The sequence below is a fragment of the Stegodyphus dumicola genome, chromosome 1, assembly GCF_044657685.1.
Source record: "Stegodyphus dumicola isolate Sdum_Otavi_A_Nest chromosome 1, ASM4465768v1".
Classification (NCBI taxonomy): Eukaryota; Metazoa; Arthropoda; class Arachnida; order Araneae; family Eresidae; genus Stegodyphus; species Stegodyphus dumicola.
In genome coordinates this window covers 102,341,923-102,359,256 of record NC_140768.1, presented here as the reverse complement: position 1 = coordinate 102,359,256, position 17,334 = coordinate 102,341,923, and the positions used below count along the sequence as shown (strand labels likewise).

The following is a 17,334-nucleotide window of genomic DNA, read 5'->3' as shown; positions in this document are numbered from 1 at the left end:
ACGACTGAACCGAAGAGTCGGGAGCTGTGCTCTGTGTGTCGTCGAGTGCATCGCGAGTTGTAACGTGGAGAGTCTCGACAGTACGTGGAGTTCCGAGAAGTATTAAACAGAGTCGGGAACTGTACTCTAGTCCTTTGCCGTGAAGCTGTCTCCACCGTGATAGCCTGATAATCTGGAGGCTGTTTCGCTGATCTTTGTCAGCGTGTTTATAGAAGTTCATCGAACACTGCGAAAACGTGTTTTGGAGCTGTCCTGACAATACTGGGCAATAAAGTGTGTTTCAATATTCCATCAAGAAGTGTTGTCATTATTCACTCCAAATCCGCACGAACCCCGTAACGAACGTACCAAAGGAAGAAAATAACGTAACAATTGGTGTCAGAAGTGGGATTTGCGAGTGAATGCCAATGAACAGCCCGCAGAGGAAAGCTATGGCGGAGGAAACGAAGACTTTGATGAACTTCTTAGCCGAGATTTAAGCCGGACAGGAAGAGATGAAAGCCGAACTGAAAGACTTAAAAGCTGGATATGCTGAGATAAAATCTGGATATAAAGATATGACAGCTGAGATCAAAGCCGCACTGAAAGAGATGAAAGCGGAATTAGAAGATAAAAAAACGCAACGAGAAGAAATAAATGTCAGCCAAGAAAAGGTGCGAGAGCAACTCCGGCAGGTGAAAGGGGAGCTTACAGAAGAAACTAGAGCCATGAAAGACGATGTGGAAATGAGTGAAGTGGCATCTGAAGAAGCAAAGGATAAAGAAAGTAGCTAATAAACTGCCTGGAAAAAAAAAAAAAAAAAAGAGAGAGATCAAGAAATGATGGATGAAACATCTAACGGGATTAAAGGAAAACAACGAAAACATGAAGAAATAAAAGACAAGAAAGAAGATTTTGATTCTTACGTGCCTGAAGTAGAGATAGAAGAAAGTGAAAATGCCACTGTCAAGTTCGTAGAAACTGATAGTGAAGTTATGAAAACGCAATCAGCAAATGTTGAACCATCTGAAAGTGCATGTGATGCAGAGATGGGAGAAGCTGATGTACAGCTTCAGCAGTGTGCTCCAGTATTGCCAGAAAATTCACCCACCTCGCAAACTAGGTGTGCGCCTTGCGCATGCCTTCAGGCTTTCGTTAGAATAGTTATATTCTTACACTGATGCATATAATTTTCTAGAAAATCTAAATTTTCTATCCTAGAGACCGCGAAGCATCTCCAAATCATTATACCTCTGCTATTAGTAGCAAGGGTAATTTTTTTTTAAGGCTTTTTCTACAGACTAATTATAATTTCTACAGACTAATTCTCTGATCCAAATATGGTAAATTTTCACTTGTCTGCCAAGGTAACACACTGATACAATATAATAAATCTTTTTTCACCACTGACTGCGCAAACGCCAGGCATCCTTTTCTTGCTTTTTTGTTAACGAAGAAACTCTTTTTTGGGATCGCCCATCGTATGATCCCTTAATCATCCCTTAATGAATCTCTTAACGGTTTCAGTGGTAAATTTTATTGCACATTGCACTTCTAAATCAGCTACAAGTTTTAATGCACTATTATTCTAGACTTGTTTAATTTTCCCTCAGGACAAATACCCGATGCCCTGGTGCTAGCTTAGAATGTAGTCCAGACTTCAATGCATTTTCAGCAATTCCGTGTAGCTTTCATCATTTTAGAACATTAAAAATAAGGATTTTTTAAAGATATTTTTAATACTTTTATCATCTTTAAAATGGCAGATAGTTAATTTTCGAATAGAGCTTGTTAATTTGCAGTCTTGCCATATTGTGTATGTATTGAAAATACGGCAAAGCACACTAGGGCTATCTGCCTAAGGGGAGGGATGCCTTCGTGGAGGACTTTCTAAGGGGAACTGGCTCGTATACACGTTACACATGGGGAAAACCACGAAAACGCCCATGCAGCCAGCCCGTTCGCGGGATTCGAACCTCGGACCGACCTACCAGTGTTCAGCGATTTTACCGCTCGGCCGCTGGTGGGCCTTGCCATATTGATTTGCGACATGACAATATTAATATATTTTGCTAAATAAGTAATAATTTCCAAATGCAGACGATAATTCTTGTAAAGTATTTTTATTTAAAACAAAAAAGCGTGACAAGAAAAATCGCTTTTTAAAACATCTCAACAAACGTTCGAGTATCCGAATTATTATGTAAGTTACTGATTAACACTTTTGGAATAAATTATTTGATAGCGAAGAAATTTTGATGATATTTGTTTTGCAAAAACAAGTCTTAAAATGAAAGAAAAAATAATACATTAGGAAAAATTTTGCAGTCCATATATATAATATTTAGCACCAGATCTCTGGAAATAAATTTAAAAATACGAGTTTCAGAAAGCAAATGTCAGCTACTGTAATTTAAATTCGTTTCTATTTTGCTACGTATGTGAATAGATTTCCATTCGTATGTTTATTAAGTTCGTTCTTTGGGTTATACAACAACAGTTCCGATTGCATAAACGCAGTTTATATTATCGGAAAAGTAAAGGAAATAATTTTATTTCAATCTTTCTTACTTTTAGTTTCAGTTGATGTTCTCCATATTTGATATCTAAAAAGCGAATTACAGCTGCAACGAGAGTGGCATTTATCAAGCAACAGTTATCATATATTTCGATAACTGGAACTTTAATTGCGTTTTATCTTTTAGTTTTGCTTTTCATCAGCAGTGATATAAAAAAGCACAACATTGTGATAGTATTATTCATTGTCGTTGTATACAAAGTATCAATTAGAGTGATTGGAGGAAAAAGCGCTTTTCAAAGGAGTTCTTCGGTAGGTAAGTTCGTATAATTTTGTTCTTGATTCTTATATTTTAAATCAAAAATAGTTTTAGATTTTGTAAAGTTATTTGTGCAAACTGGATGGTTAAATGTTACGTAGAAAAATGAAAAATCGGCCCTAAATTGACTTATTTCACTTTCAAATGTGGCGACAAGATGAAGTAAGTGTTTTATATTTTTTCAAAAATAAATAAATAAATAACAAGTAAATTATTCTGTGAGACTTCCAGCGGCTTGTTATTCAAAACCAGTTTCAATTATAGGAGATTTATCTTATGAAAAATCAGACAAAACTCTAGAATTCGCACTGTAAGACTTTCATTGAATTTAGCAGAATGGTTTACTATAAAAGTTCACCCTGAAACCCTTAGAAATGTCATTAGAGCACATGGCTACAATGGATGATTACCAAGAGGGAAATTCTTTGTCATCAAGAAAACAATGAAAATACTTAAGTCATTCGCCAAATCCATGGTAAAAAAAAAATGTATCATATTGAAATAATGTTATATTCACAGACGAGGCAAAATTTAATACATTTAGATCCGATAAACGACTTGGTAAGGTGGAAGGCAAATTAAGAGTTGAATCTGAAAAATCTATTGCCTACTCTTAAACTTAAAAGTGGAAGCATAATGGGTTTCTTATGTTTCGCTTTCTTTCTTATTTTAATTGAAAATATCAGTATAAATATATAAATATTCTTAATCAAAAACTGAAACCATCTACAATTAAAATTGTAATGCATACATTCGAATTCTATCAGGATAACGATCCAAACATGCAGCCCTGAATGTTCTTTATTAAACAAGTGTCCTGAAGTTAGACAAACTCGTCCATATTCTTTTTATTTAAATCCTATCGAACATGTGCGGAGTGAGTCAGAGTAAAAAATAAACAAAGATGACATTTCTTCGAAAAGCTTTAAAAATAAAAAGGAATTCTTACGGAGGAATGGAACAAAATAGAATATTTAAACTGGAAAAAATCATTTAAATCCCTGCCAGATTGCATGAAAAGTGTAATTATAGTTAAATGATATCAAACGAAGTTTTGGATCTCCTTCCGCTTTCTTTTTTTTTCCTTTTCGCTTTGTTTTCATTAAGTATAAAGTGTTTCTTTAAAGTGTTCGAATACGAATATATTAAGAAAGTTCATTTTTAGAACTTTTCGAATGATTATTTTTTTTTACCAAAAACATTTTTAATAAACTTTTTCAAAATAAGCGGCTTTAAAAAAAAGTTTGATCAATAGTATATGTGAAAGAAAGACAAAGCCATTTTGCTATTATTTAGTAACTGATATTATAAAATAAAATTGAAAAATGTACAAGTCCAAAAACAAATGAGCCGCTATAAATATGTAAAATTAAGCCACAGACATAGTTTCAGAATTAATTTATCGTACAAATGATTATTTGATGTTATACGTCCCCTTAATGCTAGAATTCTAATTATTGTATTTTTCATGAATCCGAAAAGGAAATAAAAATACAGGGCAAAATTGCATGGAGTTTTTTTTAGAGTTAATTTGTGGGATAAACTATTCTGTGAAGCTCTGTATCCCTTTAATGTCTGAATTGCAAGTATATTTCAATAACATGAATCTGGAAAAAAAATTAAAATGGGGGAAAAAAAAAGATCACCGATGTGTTGCGTTTTTTCTTATTCTGTCCAAAACATTTTTTTAAATCAGCAAAAGAAAATTTTTATAATATCAGATGGGATTCTTGAAAGGTAAATCATTCTTAGGCAAAATTTTGTTTCGTATGCTTTTATTGATAAATAAAATAAAAAATACTAAAATTAAACTGTGTATTGTATAAATAAAGAAATTTAAACACATTTCATTCATGATCTCGTGTCATGAAAAAGATAAATTTTTCCCAATTTACTCACTTGGATAAAGAAGTAAGCAATATCCCGAAAATTTGAACATGATTATAAAAAGACGCCCGGAGAATAGCAAAAAGGATAAAAAAATAAAGAATATATTTTTTAAAAAATTGCATTTACATAACAGTAATAGAAAATCGATGACTAGTCTTCAAACGATTTTTTTAAATTTTAGTGCCTGAGAAATTAAATTCTTATAATCTAATAAATTATTAATTGTTTGGGTTCATCCTTAAGAATTTAATAAATTATCATTTTATTTAGGTTAATTCTCAGTGTCCAACTAACTTGTTAATTTATTTAAATTGGTAATTCACGATATTTAATATAATTTAGATTATTGTGATACTCTTCATGCTATGCCTCTTTATTGCGTTTTGTGTTACAGGTATGCTACATTTATCGTTCTATTTGTTACGAATGTGGTACATTTAAAAAAAAAAAAATTCTAAGCTTACAGTATTTTGAAAACGTAGTGCTGAATGTTTACTAGACTGTAATGTGTATTGGTCAGCTTTTTATTGCTAAATTAAGGCTGTTTGTTAAAATTTTAAGCGAAGCAATTGAAGCAGTTTTTAAGAAATAAGATTTCTTGTTATGAAATCAAAATAAATCTGAAAAAATAACCTTTCATAATTTGTAGGAAATTTTGTCATTTTAGATTTATTATTGCATTTATAATAACCATGAATTGCCATGACCTTACCATGAATGGGGACCAAGGGTCCCAGCTCATACTAGGAGAAACAGCCCCAGACCGTAATTCCACCTCCGCCGAACTTGACTGTTGGCACAATGCATTCTGGCAAGAGACGTTCTCCAGGTAGACGCCAAACCCAGACCCTGCCATCCGAACGGTAAAGGGTGAACCTTGATTCGTCACTCCAAAGAACCCGTTTCCACTGATCTACGGTCCAATTTCGATGTGCTTTGCACCACATTAACCGAGCAACGCGGTTGGACTTTGTGATCAAAGGCTTATGGGCAGCAGCACGACCATGAAAACCAAGCAGATGTGCTTCCTTACGGATGGTATTCATTGAAACAATACTCCCGGATGCCTGTTGAAACTCCTCTCGGATGAGGGCCATCGGTTGGGTGCGGTTCTTCCGAATTTCTCTGGACAGCACTCGTCGGTCTCTATCTCCCAGTTTCGTTGGTCTGCCGACTCGGGGCACATTTCGACAATCTGCGCTCAATTTCCACTTCTTAATCACATAGGCCACTGTCGATTTTGGGTAGTTCAGATCGCTAGATATGTCCCTTAAGGATCGGCCACATTTGTGATACCCGATAATTATACCTTTCTTGAAATCAGAGAGCTCCGAACTGCGAGGCATCTTGCATGCGACTAAAGCCGATGCTGTTTCCTACACGATATATACCGGCGGAGTCCGTGATGTACCTTAGAACCGCAGATATCGTCATTTGCATAGGTGTCCAAATACTTATTGGTAGTCAGTGTATTTTATTTCGAAATGAAGGTCTTGTTAGCATAATCTAAAGGATTCTTGTTTCAGAAAACACTGGCAGGCTTCAGTATGGGCACGTAGCTAACTCGTAATATGATTTGCATTTAATGCACATGAAAAATATTTGCACTTTGATTAATTTTTTGTATGATCATCAGATTATGATTTAAAATTAATAAAACTTCATGAGAAAGTAAAAAATATATTTTGATCGTTTAAAAACTTATAAAATTGCTTGTGTGAAAATACTTTTGGCACAATAAATGTAACAATATTATAAATAAAGACACTAGTAAATCATAAAATAATGTCATTGAATGGCATTTAAAGAGGGAAAGATCAACCCTGAATTTTTTGTAATTTATTTAATAATTAATTTATGTAATATTAAAATGGTACATTTTGAAATTAAAAATCAAGGTCAGTTTTGTCGTACAGGAGTCATACTTTTTGCATTTAATTTTAATGAGTATAATATTTTCTTAAATAACCGAGGAAACATATAAAAAATTAGATTTCGTATGTTTTCAAAAATTGATTTTTTTTTTAAATTTAGATCTCGAAACATGAGTCTTTGCGTCATTTAAAAAATTTTTATAATTGAAATTATACGTTATGACGAAAGGCTACGAAAATAACGCCTGCGTGAGGAGCTTTTTGGACATGGTATACATTTGCTTGATTTTTTACCACGCCGATCTTCATCGTAAAATTGTATTCTGTTCTGTCATTATATATATATATACATATAATGTATTTACTAATGTCACAATAATAAATTATAATGCAGTATTTCCAAGACTGGTCAAGAACGAGCAGTACTAAAAGCATTATTTTGGGGCATAAACAAATGACATAGTATGATTGTAAATTACAGACTTGATATATATAGAATCCAAATTTGAAACTAAAAACTAAATTTGACAAAATAAATAAAAAGAAAAAAAATGCAACTTTTCAGAGTTTAAATATCTCCCAAAAGAGTTTTTTAAGGTTTCGTACGCTCTCGCTGAGATCGCGGTCTACCACTCTGTTGTTCACTCACTTCTGCCAACCCATTTCATGTTGTCTTTTTAGCTTTATTATTAACCATCATTTTGTTCGCACTTACGCAATATAAAATCCAATAGCAAAATTACAAAAGTTTTAAAACCAGGATAGCAGCATATGCTTAGAATTTCCGATGCAGTGTTGACATGAATATTTTTATATTTTTTCACTCGTCTCTCAATTAATCATAACAATCTTCAGTTTTCTTAGCAAGATAGCTAGGAAAAATGTTTTTGCCTTTTTATTATTAAAGTTTTGTGTGCTAATGTTATTTATTAAACATTATTTTATTTTCTTCGGACTTACGTCATATAAAATTCAAGTCACCAGATATTGAAAGACAGCATATCTTTCGAATTTTTGATAGACAGTCTCGAGCGCTGGAGGTAAAAATGTTTCATTTCGTGCAGTGTTCATACTGCTCGCTTTCAAGTCGCTGAATTTGTTAACCAAAAATTCATTAAAGTTTTACAAAATATTAAACAGATAATAAAACAAATTCGAAATTCAAAACTCGGGCTTCGAGATGCACATGCTCGGGTAGAGGACTAAATTATTCAAAATTTGATGGCTCTAGGTACCTCATTTTTTCAAATTTCGAAAAGCATTCATACATTCATGCAGATTCTCCATTCTCTAATATCTTTACAAATAATATAGGGCAACAATTTGAAAAGAGATAAGCCGTTTATAGTGACTCGAAGCAAAATGCAATTTCGAGACTAACAGCCCATTTGAGCTAACATGCCTTAATAAGAAAAGAATAAGAAAAATCTTAATTTCTTACAGTAATCAGCTCATTGCATTTATTTGTTACGTTATTATTTTTAAATGCAACAAAATGCAAATAAATAAAGAAATTAGTTAAGTGTTATATTTATACACTAAGGAAGATTAATGTTTTCCCATTATAATTTTCTGATTTTTTTGTAAGACTATCTTCCAAATGGTAATCAAAAGTTCATTAAAATAATCTAAGCAAAACTGCAGTTTGAATATTTCAGATTAAAAATTTTATTGTAAATGCTTTTTTGAGATTTTAGACTGAGTACTTCAGATTATATTTTAACACTGCAAGAGGGAACTTACCGTTACACTTTTAAAAAAAAATTAAAAAAGGGTTTTAAAATATATAAAATATTACAAACTTATGAAAAAGTCAATCTCTTATTGCGTATTCAATATACAGTTTATCACTTGAAAAATCTTTAAACTAAGCCGTTACGAAAGACCTGAAAGAGTTCCAAGAAGTTTAAAATACAGAATCTAAAATCATTTATATGAAATAAAGGGCTTGTAATAGCACTATCAAACAATAGTGAGAAAACTTTTTATTTTACTAATTCCATTTTAAAATGGCGCCACTCAAGATTTTTGCATCCATTTAGTAAAGAAAAGACATAATTACCTAAGACGTAGCTGTGTACTTTTATCACTGTACAAGGCTTGAGGCAAATAGTTATATAAATTACGTACAGCTATGATAGAGCATAATTAAATACTTGTGTTACAGTTATTTCTGGTTGTAAATCTAGATTGTATTTTCAAATTTTATATTATTTATTTATTTTTAATATGGAAACGATAACTTTGATTTTTTCCAATCAAACCTGCTATATAGCACACAACATTAACAGAGAGCAGTTCAGAGTAAAAATTAGAGCAAATGAAGATGAAAGTGTCATTAACTAGTCCAACATTTGCAAACCGCCGTTTCTACAATAAGCACCGTAAAAGTTATAGTGTTTCAAATTACATGTTACAATGTTAGTCACGTTGAAAATGGAATTTTAGTGAAGCATTGTAACTTCTCTGTGACAGAATGCCGTCGAAACTGATAGAATTTTCGTCAGTCTATGCCAAATAAAGACTCTATTAGGCTCAAACTTCTTTTTTGCCCGTATCACTTTTCAAATGTTGCCATCAAATTAGATAACTAAATGGCGTAACAGCCCTTAGTGAGCCATGGCCTGCAGGGCCCTGATATCTGCTTTCTTGACCTTGATCTCGGGGTACATGAACATTTAACATCCTCGGGGTACATGGACAAGTGGTCAGCTTGCCACAGAACCCCAAGTGTTTAGTCTCCAAGCCAATTTGGTACTCATTTTATCGATCCATCAAGGGATTTAAGGATCGAACCCGTGACCTGTGGTGCTGCTGCACTATGCGCTAGCCACTGAGCCACCGGCCTGTCATCAAATTACATGGACACGTATTACTTTTAAAGAAATAATGCAGCGAATAAAAAAAAGTGTGGTAACACAAATAAAATGATGTTGCCACAAAATATTATCGCCATGTATTACTTAAAAAAAATAACATAGCGAATATGTATCTAAAAGGAAACACTCTATTGGGAATTCTAAACATATATTTTTTTTAAATTTTGGGATTCTGATGTTGAGTTTTGTGTGACCTAAATGAGAAGAAAGTGATTTTTAATAATCCATAGGAATTCATAGTTAAAAAGGTAAAAAGTTAATTAAAAATGAAATAAAGGTTATAAAAATTAAAAAATCTGAAATGTTCAGATTTTAACATCGCCCAAAAAGACTCGTTTTTAACGCGTTATCTTTTTTTTTTCTTTTTTTTCTGACAATGGACGTTCGAATTCTTTATTTTCTAGATCGTTTTATGTTTAGACTGACCTTCGTCATTTCGATTTCGTTTGTTGCTGCCGCGTATTCTCCGTCATTCTTCCAGGTGATAAAAGCTTTTCCCCTTCGGTTAACTTACATCTTGGCATCTCTTTATTTGAAAAGTGATATGACACTAGGAATGATTCGACGAAAAATTGAGATTCGAGACTCATAATCCCTTTGGAGCTAATAATAATAAAAGAAAAGTTGTATTAATCAATAACTTACTAAGAAAGCTGAGCATCATTTAATACTCTATTAGGAAGTCTAAAAGTAAGCTGCTTTTAAACTATATTTTGTGATTTTATTGTTCAATTTTATGTGGTGTCAACGCGAAGAACGTTAAATTTTCTCTTGCGAGGCTAAAATCTCAATATTTCCACATACCCATTAATTATATTCACATATATATAATTATATTTCACATTATTTTTTAAATTCGATTATACGTATGTAACAACAATACTTTGACATGGGTTGACTATTTCCAACGAAACCAAAGTTGTGATATTTTCGCCTTTATGTCTGATAATGTTTAAAGTTGAACGAATTGTTGTTTATCTTAAACTGTGTAAGGATTATGTTAATTTTATTAACAGTTAAATTTTGAGTTAAACTTCCTTTCATATCCCTTCTTGATTTCAGCTTACCACTTCCGGTCAGAACGTAGTTTTAGAATCACGTTTGTATGCAAATCGAGGAAGAGCGGTATTTAGTAATTGCGAAGTTCTATTGTCTTAGTCAGTTTATCGCTCATCACGTGACATTGGTCACACCCCCTGCATCTGCTATCCTGTCTCCACGAGAACTACGTTCGGCATTTCCTTACCTGCAGCGCTCCTAGAAGCACCAAAGTTCGATAGCCGGAACACAACCTGCAATTTCGCAGGTTAATCGCGGAAAATAAAGCAAGTTGGAGTTGGAGTTGGAGCCTTAGTCAGAGAGAACCAGAGTTTCTGGCTAGCACGCGTCATCCTTTTTAGTCTACTCTCTCTTAAGCTATTATTACGCTCGGCCGTACTTTAGGCCCTTGATAGCTTCGCAGTCAATTAGCGTTAAGGGGCCAACTCCGTTAGAATCTTGATAGCTTCGGCTATATCTTTTTTAGTTAAGATTAGTTTAGTTCTTAGTCTCTTAAGTTCAAGCCCGAGTGTCGGCTTTATTGTACAACTCCAAGACGGAGTTCTGTTACAATTGATTGGAATAAACAATTGATAGGACTGCAGTATCCCCAAAGTCACATGACACGTAAGACCGATGAAAAGCGAGCAATTCATGTTCACCTAAATCGGAGTTTAAATTTGCTCTTGGTCCCAATTTAATTAAATAAGATCAATTACTAAAAAATATTCATTTAGAAGAATAGCATATAATAACGAATGTAGTTTCTGGGCATTTTAGTATCAAAATTCAAACCATCGCCAGCTTAGTGGCGAAATAGTCATTTAGCTCAGTGCTAAATGGACTTGCCCCTGTAACCTTATTTTTCAGAGGAAGCTTCACTCTCTTGAGACTTTTCATATTACACTCTACAACAGATACTACAACTTACACATAATTTTACTAAAATAATTTACATATATACAAAATTCATAACATTATATTTAAGGAAATGTTATACGCTTTACAAAAAATAAAACACAAAAGTTTGTTTCCCGTAAGACTGAGTTATTGAATTACAGAATTTGCTATTTCTGATCTCATTTTCAGTTTGCATTGAGTGATCGGTTAATACATAAATTAGGATTATTCGAGACTGACTTTTGTTTGCCTTAAATGCCATTCAATGATATTCTTTTGTGATTTATTTTTGTCTTTATTTATAATTTTGTTACATTTGGTATGCCTCAAGAATTTTTCACCAGTTATTTATACACCATCAAAGCTGAAAATATTCATTATTAAAATTATCATCAAGTTTTATTACTTTAGGATCATAATCTGATAACTGTACTGTGAGGTTGCAACCTTGTATCTAATAGCTAAGTGTATAGGAACCTCATGAACACTTCAGCGAATAGTTCATAAACAGAGACAATAAGAACTTAACAGCCTTCTCCTTTCTCAGAACTCACAACAAAGCGTCCACACTTAAAGTAATAAGAAGTAAAACTTAACTAAAAAAGAGACATAGCCGAAGCTATCAAGATTCTAAGTAATTGGCTCCTAAGAATCAAATAAGTTAGAAAGCTATCGAGTACCTGAAATACGGCCGAGCGTAGTAATAGCTTAGAGAGACGTAGCCAAAAGGCGAACGCGCGTTAGTCAGTGGAACTTCGACTTAAATACCACTCATTTGCATTAAACGCTATTCTAAAAACACATTCTAGTAGGAAATTGTAGGCTGAAATTAGGAAGGATAGGAAAGTAGCTTTAACTAAAGATAACTGTCAAAAACTTAGGATAAACCTTACAGTACAAATAATTCTTTAAAATTACAAATATTTTTCATTTTAATTATTACAAAGAATAGTATGAGTTGGCTGCATGCCAATACTGAAGCCTACCAGTGTTTTCTAGAATACGAATTCTATAAAATTCTGAGAATAAGATTTTTATTTTAAAAACAAAAACTATACTGATTCATATTTTTTTACAATAATCTGCATAGGAATATTCGTTCCTAAATTTCTTAACATCAGAAACCTTTTTCTAAACAGATATTTTTATTTAAGCACAAATGAAAAGATCTCACTCTTAAAATTATGCACGCTACCTAAATGTGATGCTCGATTTTAATATCAAATATCTCAATCAATTTTTGTTGTACGGGAATCAATCGTTTTGTGCTTTACCTTTTGTGCTTTTCTTTCTAATCTTTTGTGCTTTTTCTTTCGTTCTGAAATTTTTAAAACGAGTACAATATTTTTCTAAATACAGGTATAGGGATCGAAGAAGCGTGTCAAAGGTTAGGTTTCATTATTTTGACTAAATTGACTCTTTAAATTTAAAAATTATAAAAGATGAATCTTTGCATTATTTAAAACCGTTTTGTAATTGTAAATATATGTATACACTCACCTGTTGCGAAAATAAAGTCGGAGTAAGAATTTTTATGAACACGGTATATACTCACACATATATTCAATGCAGACATTACAGTTTCAAATACAAAATATCCTATCAGCCGTCTTTAATAGCTTCTCTGTTTTTAAAGTTCAAATGGGGTTAAACATTATTTTGGGACACTCAGTATATTTCGGAGTGTCCTAACATCTGAAACAAATCTAATATTTGACTACTTTTATATACGTTCTTTCATTCTGAAATTTTTAAATCTGCATTCCAACTCACGTGTGGTATTTTTATTCCTCAGGTAAACGAACATGGATTCAGAAAAAGAAAAGAGGGGAAAATATGTGGCTTCAGACAGCGACGACAGCAGTGACAGTCTGGAAATCGAGTGCGACGTTTGCGATATGGACTTCACTAGTGTAAAATCCTACGAGCAACACTTAAAAAGTAAGAAGCATTACAAAATGCTAGGCAAGAAAGAAACGAAAGAAAAGTATAAAAAGTTGAATAAATTAAAAGACGATGTTAATGATGATCAGGATTCAGAATTCAGTTGCGATGTTTGTGAGAAGGTGTTCAGTGATTTCTCCCAATATAAAGCGCACATGAAGGGCAGGGGACACTCAAAGAATCTTAAAAAACTTAAACTAAAGGAAAAGTTGAAAGAGGTAGAAGGAATAGTCGACAAGTTTGTTGAAAACGAAGAAGATGATAATGATGAGCTACTGGAAAAGCCATTCGCTCATTGCACTGCATGTCAAAAGTCATTCAGTGGCCCAGAAAATTATCATCAGCACTTGAGAAGTTCAGCACACGATAAAAAAAGCAAACAGCAAGCCCTTCTTGAAAAATGGAAGAAGGACAGCCCAGATGTAAAGTCTGAAGATAACGAGGAAGAGGAGTACTTTTGCGAAGTGTGTGGTAAATTCTTCAGCGGACCAATACCATATGCCACACACATGGAAAGCGCTATTCACAAAAAGGAAGTAAAAAAGGCAAAAGTTGCTGAAGATCTAAAAGAGTTTTACATCCGTGAGGAAGAAGACGGAAAATTTGTTTGCAAAGAATGCAAAAGGTCTTTCAACGATCCTATAGCTTTGAAGATTCACTTGAGAAGAAATGACCACGAAAAGCAAAAATCTAAATTTGATATCATGGCCCTGCTGTCAGCTCATCCTGAAATAATTCCTATAAAATCTTCAGAGTATTCTGATGAAGACGGTGAGACCAGCGCAAACAGCAAGGAGGTCTATGATTTCCTGATTTGCAATATTTGCCATCTGAGTTTCAATGGCGTTCCAAGTGCTCAGAATCACGTAAAGAGTAAAAAACATCTAAAGGTTAAGCAACAAAGGAAAGAAATAAAAGCTTTGAAAAGGAAACTGAAGAAGGAGATGAATTCGAATATTGAAAACGGAATGGAATTCCTCGATTCACATAATGCTGATAATTCAGAAATGGTATCTGGTGCCTGTAACGACATTGCCGATAATGCACTAGGCAGGCTGAAAGAAGAATGAACTTTTTCCTGAACGTACTTTAAAATTAATTTAGAACTTATGTATACGTAATGACTATATAACCATTTTATTATTATAAGAAACAGATTGCAAAATTATAAAAAATTTTAAAGCTAGAATTTACATTATGATACTCCATATGTCCTTAGCAAAGATTTGTATGTTTAATTAATTGTAAATGTATTTAGTATTTGAATTCTACTATATTAGAAATATGATTTTTTAATGCATTGTAATTTCATTTCACATTTTTAAACATATATTTTTATTGTGTACTGTTATTAGGTTTAAATAAATATTAATTGTAAAAATAAATACTTTATTTTCATACACTCATCAAGTAATTTTTGCAACTAAGCATTCACTAATGTATATATGTATTATGTTCTGAAGACTAAAATTTTTAACGCACGATAAAATTTGCAGAGTTATCAAAATGATTCTGAGAATGATTTACAAAAAATAATTCTAATTTTACTATTGTATTATTATATTATATTATTATTATCTTATAAAGTAAATGCATAAATTTTCTCAATTTGAGAGAAAAGTACAAAAGCAATCTAATTTTATTCATATAATAGAGAGAAAATGCATAACAAATTTTCTCAATTTGAGAGAAAAGTACAAAAGCAATCTAATTTTATTCATATAATAGAGAGAAAATGCATAACAAATTTTCTCAATTTGAGAGAAAAGTACAAAAGCAATCTAATTTTATTCATATAATAGAGAGAAAATGCATAACAAATTTTCTCAATTTGAGAGAAAAGTACAAAAGCAATCTAATTTTATTCATATAATAGAGAGAAAATGCATAACAAATTTTCTCAATTTGAGAGAAAAGTACAAAAGCAATCTAATTTTATTCATATAATAGAGAGAAAATGCATAACAAATTTTCTGAATTTTGAAAGTGAAACTGGGAAGGATTCACAAAATAATTTAATTTTGCTCATGTATTAGAGAAAAAAGGCGTACAAAATTTGCAGAGTTTTGAAACTCCGTATCTAAGAAAATAAATGCATACATTTTGAAAGTGATGCTGGTAGTAATTCAGAAAATTAATGCAATATTATTTGTATATGTATGAGAAAATACATATCACCGCCAACACATAGTTATTGGCAACCTGGATATCATTCAAGACCCACAGCTTAAAAAACGCATGAGCTTTGGTACAAACTACAGACCAGTAGGGTACATTAGTAAAAGTTTGGCACTAGCAGTATAGAAAATAGAATAAACGAATTTATTTTTAAGTCTAGCTATAAGCTTACCTTATCAGGTTCAGTGTTTCTTCTTACTTGCTTTGGGAACATTCAAGAACCTGACTCGGAACAGGGAGCTTACTAAAGCTATGTTCAATAAATGTGGGAAGTAGACAAGATACACAGGAAGGGTATACGAAACCCTTTATTTTTCACTCTTTACAATGACTTCCGGACTTCGGAATGCGACATGCGACATGCGACGGAGGACGTGGGCACCACCCCTTTACCATATGGTTAATTGGTGTAGCGCCACGTCCACCAGTGTCAATACAAATATCAAGGACGCCTAGGTCCATTAGATTTCACTTATTGCGCCTGACTGGGGTAAGATAAAATGTTCTATTGTACAAGGTTATATGCATGCAGGGGTAGGATATGGAAACAGTAAGATGATAATGCATAAAACAATTATATGCGGAGATATGCTGAAATATAACATACCAACACAGATATCATAGATACATTAAACATATGTTACATAAAAATCAATAACTAACATACTATTATACCTACATTAATCAAACATTACCTAAATATCAAGGACTGAGGCACTAGTTGCATTAAAATTTCACTTACTACTCCACACAGGGGCGCGTTAAAATATTCTATGGTACATAGTTATTTACATGCAGGGGTAAAACATGGAAAAAGTTACTTAACAATTATTAACACCCAATATCCTAAATACATTAAACTTTTGTTACGTAAACATTAATGACTTGGATACTATGTTTACATTGGACAGACATTGCATGGATATCACAGACTCAGACGTTGTGCTTTAAGCTTCACTTATTGTGCTACACAGCCACATATTAAAGTATTCTATGGTACAAGGTTATATATGTGCAGGGGTAAGTAAGGCATAGAAAACAGTTAGATAATAATGCATAAGACAATCATATGTGGAGACATGCTGAATTATAAGATACAAACACGGATATCATAGATACATTACACATACATTACATGGAAACATCTAGATACATTACACATACATTACATGGAAACATCTAGATACATTACACACACGTTACATGAAATTAATTGTCTAAAATACTATATCTACATTAAAAAGGCGTAGCCTAAATATCAAAAAATGAAGGCACTGGTTGCATTAAATCTTCACTTAACTGCACCACACAGGGGCACGTTAAAATAATCTATGTACATAGTTATTTACATGCAGGGATGAAACTTGTGGAGAGTTACATAACGATTATGGAAACAATATTATATAAACACTAAACATATGTTACATAAAAAATAGTGACTGAGATACTATGTTTACATTAACCTGACATATATCAAAGACTCAGATGCTATTGCGCTACTCTGGAGCATGTTAAAATATTCCATAGTACATAGCCATGTACATGCAGGTGTAAAACATGAAAAACAATTACATATTAATGCATGATACAGTCATATGTAAAGACATGCTTAAATATAAAATACAAACACTGATATCATATATACATTACACATACATTACATGAAAATCAATGACTGAGTTTGTCTACATTAAACAAACATTATATATATATATATCAAGGACTGAAACTCTGGTTGCGTTAAAACTTCACTTACTGCGCCTCACAGGTGCGTGTGAGAATATGCTATGGAACATAGTTATATACATACAGGGG

At 32.6% G+C, this 17,334-nt stretch overlaps 1 protein-coding gene across 2 annotated transcripts; it reads left to right on the top strand.

Moving 5' to 3' along the window:
- Nucleotides 1-2,659: 2,659 nt before the first annotated feature.
- Nucleotides 2,660-14,743, top strand: LOC118194747 (uncharacterized). 2 transcript variants are annotated; one of them, XM_035365947.2, is made up of 2 exons: nucleotides 2,660-2,813; nucleotides 13,193-14,743. In XM_035365947.2, the coding sequence occupies exon 2, from the start codon at nucleotides 13,203-13,205 to the stop codon at nucleotides 14,409-14,411; it is 1,209 nt and encodes a 402-aa protein (XP_035221838.1). In that variant the 5' UTR covers nucleotides 2,660-2,813; nucleotides 13,193-13,202; the 3' UTR covers nucleotides 14,412-14,743. The 2 variants fall into 2 exon arrangements, with proteins under 2 accessions (XP_035221838.1, XP_035221839.1); XM_035365948.2 differs by having other exon boundaries at nucleotides 2,669-2,809.
- The last annotated feature ends 2,591 nt before the right edge of the window (nucleotides 14,744-17,334 follow it).